The following is a 2,284-nucleotide window of genomic DNA, read 5'->3' as shown; positions in this document are numbered from 1 at the left end:
TTTGGAGCCTGTCCTGGAACTAGCTCTTGTAGACCAGGCTGGTCTCGAACTCACAGAGATCCGCCTGCCTCTGCCTCCCAAGTGCTACCATCGCCCGGCAGCTACAAGCTATTTCAAGGCACCAAGGTGGCCACCAGGAACTGAGTTTATCCTCCTCTACAAAAGAACATACTCAGCCACTAAGCCATCTTCTGGCCTCCTTCAAAAGAAAAAAAAACAGGGTAGGCAGGTGTGCCACAACCCAGCCTCTTCCGGGGAGAATCCTAGGGGGATTTCCACTCCTGAGCTACGCCCCCAGCCCTCAATTTACTTGTTTTTCTTTTTTGGTCATTCTTTTTGGTTTGTTTTTTTGAGGCACTCTAAGTAGCCCTGGCTGTTATGGAACTTGCTGTTGGCTTTGGATTCACAGAGATTCACCTGCCTCTGCTTCCCAAGTGCTGGGACTAAAGGGCCTACCACTGCTCACTCTTTCTCCTTCTGATAGTATCTTCTAGATTGCAGGTGGATCTGGAATTTACAGTCCTCCTGCCCCAGCCAAGATACAGCTGAGCTCAAGCCTTGTCTGGCCCAACAGGACCGCTTTTCTCAGCCAACCCTAAGCTACACTGTTGGTGGGTGGGACTTAGGCCCAGGAATGCCAGCCACCCAGGGCAGGTCACGCCCCCTCCCCACAGCGGCCTGTAAAGCACAGTATGGGGTCGCCATATCCCAGCAGGCCTCGACGGGGAGGTCTGAGCCTAGTACATAGGTATGGAAACTGAGATTCAGGGGTCCTTCTGCTGCTATCCAACCAGTCACGCCACTGGCTTCTCAGCCACTTGCCACAATGCGACTGAGAAACCTATTCCACTTGGGAGCCACGTCCTCCACTGCCCACCAGCCCGCCACGGGGCTAGAGTGCCCCTCACTCTTCCTGCTGTCCTTGCTGTGGACACACTCAGGGGTGCGACTCGGGGTCTCTACACCCTAGCACTCCTCTCCTTCCCCAGGGTCTGCCCACCCACTTCTATGTTCTCCAGGCTGCCGCCAAGACAACAAACTCAAAAGTGCCCAGAACAGCAATGGCCGGCCAGACAGTGCATTTACGGGACTCTCGAGAGTCCTCAACACCATCTAAGGATGTGCAGGACCCTTGACCCACTCCCAGAGAGCTCGGAGGGGCATGGAATGAGATCTATCCGGTAAGGGCTGGGGGTGAGAGGGGCTGGCTCAGACCGGCGGGGAACTCAAGGCAGGCAGGAAGATGAGAGGCAAGAGCAAAACTAGGGGTACACAGGGAAGCACAAGCAAGTGTCTTGGGGAGAGATGACCTAAGTCAGATGGCAGGAGATACAAACACAGGGTGTGAGGACGGTGGGTGGGAGAAGAAGGGGGTTCCTAGAACTGGACAAGCTGGAGAACAAGGGGTGGTGGGGATGGCTGAGGATCCAGGGGGCAAGAAGGGACCTGGATGGAGGGTCAGGAGCAGGGCCTGAGGCCCCCCATGCTCAGGAACTGGACTGTGATTGAGGGGTATCTGAGAACCAGGTTCAGGTGACAATTACAGGAATGCCAAGAGACAGGGCCTGAGGCTCTAGACTCAGTGTCTTGGGGTGATGCAAGGTGTGCGTGTGGTGTAGAGTCTGAGGTACATGGTCCTGGTGGACTGCGGGTTCTTGGGGTGCAGAATCTAGGGATAAAGGATCTGGGTGCAGTCCAGGGTCTTGAGATTAGGGTTAGGTTGCAGGGTCCAAGGTTTGACTGCAGGGTTTGGGGTGCAGGACCCAGGGATGCAGGGTCTGATGGAGTGCAAAGTCTGAGGTGCACGTCCTAGGTGAAGTTCAAGGTCTCGGATGCAGGGTTCTGGGTGCTGGTTCATGGGGTGCACGATCCAGGTGAAATGCAGACTCCGGGAGGGGAACAGGATGGGAGGGTGCAGGGTCTGGGTATGCTACAGGGTTTCGAGTGCAGGGTCCAGGTAGGGTGCAGGGTTCCAGGGTGCTGATTCCTGGGATGCAGGGTCCGGGTGGGGTTCAGGGTCCAGGGGTGCAGGGTCTGGGGTTGCAGGGTCCGGCGTCTAGGCGGCCCACCTGTGCGCGGGGACGCGCTGCGAGCTGAGCCCCTTGCCCACCAGGAAGTGCACGTCGCACAGCACCTCGTTGTTGAAGAGGAAGGCGAAGCGCTCCTGCACCGTGGGTTTAGTGGCCTGCCAGTTGTACACGGGCTCACGCAGCAGCGCGCCCGGGCCCGCGTCGTCGCGCTCGTCGCCCACGGCCTGCGCGTCCGGCACGGGCCCGGGTGGCGG

The 2,284-nt window shown here is 57.9% G+C and overlaps 1 protein-coding gene across 1 annotated transcript in view; it reads right to left on the bottom strand.

The window, feature by feature from the left end:
• Nucleotides 1–2,284, bottom strand: part of Btbd2 (BTB domain containing 2) — a 13,178-nt gene that overhangs the window by 10,426 nt on the left and 468 nt on the right. The window contains exon 1 of the mRNA XM_026785151.1: nucleotides 2,070–2,284. This exon is cut by the window's right edge and continues 468 nt beyond it. Within this exon, the coding sequence (XP_026640952.1) occupies nucleotides 2,070–2,284 (215 nt within the window). The remainder of the gene's footprint in view (nucleotides 1–2,069) is intronic.

Source organism: Microtus ochrogaster, linkage group LG1 (assembly GCF_000317375.1).
Source record: "Microtus ochrogaster isolate Prairie Vole_2 linkage group LG1, MicOch1.0, whole genome shotgun sequence".
Classification (NCBI taxonomy): Eukaryota; Metazoa; Chordata; class Mammalia; order Rodentia; family Cricetidae; genus Microtus; species Microtus ochrogaster.
Note: the sequence above shows the minus strand (reverse complement) of the source record. Positions and strands in the feature narration are given on the sequence as shown.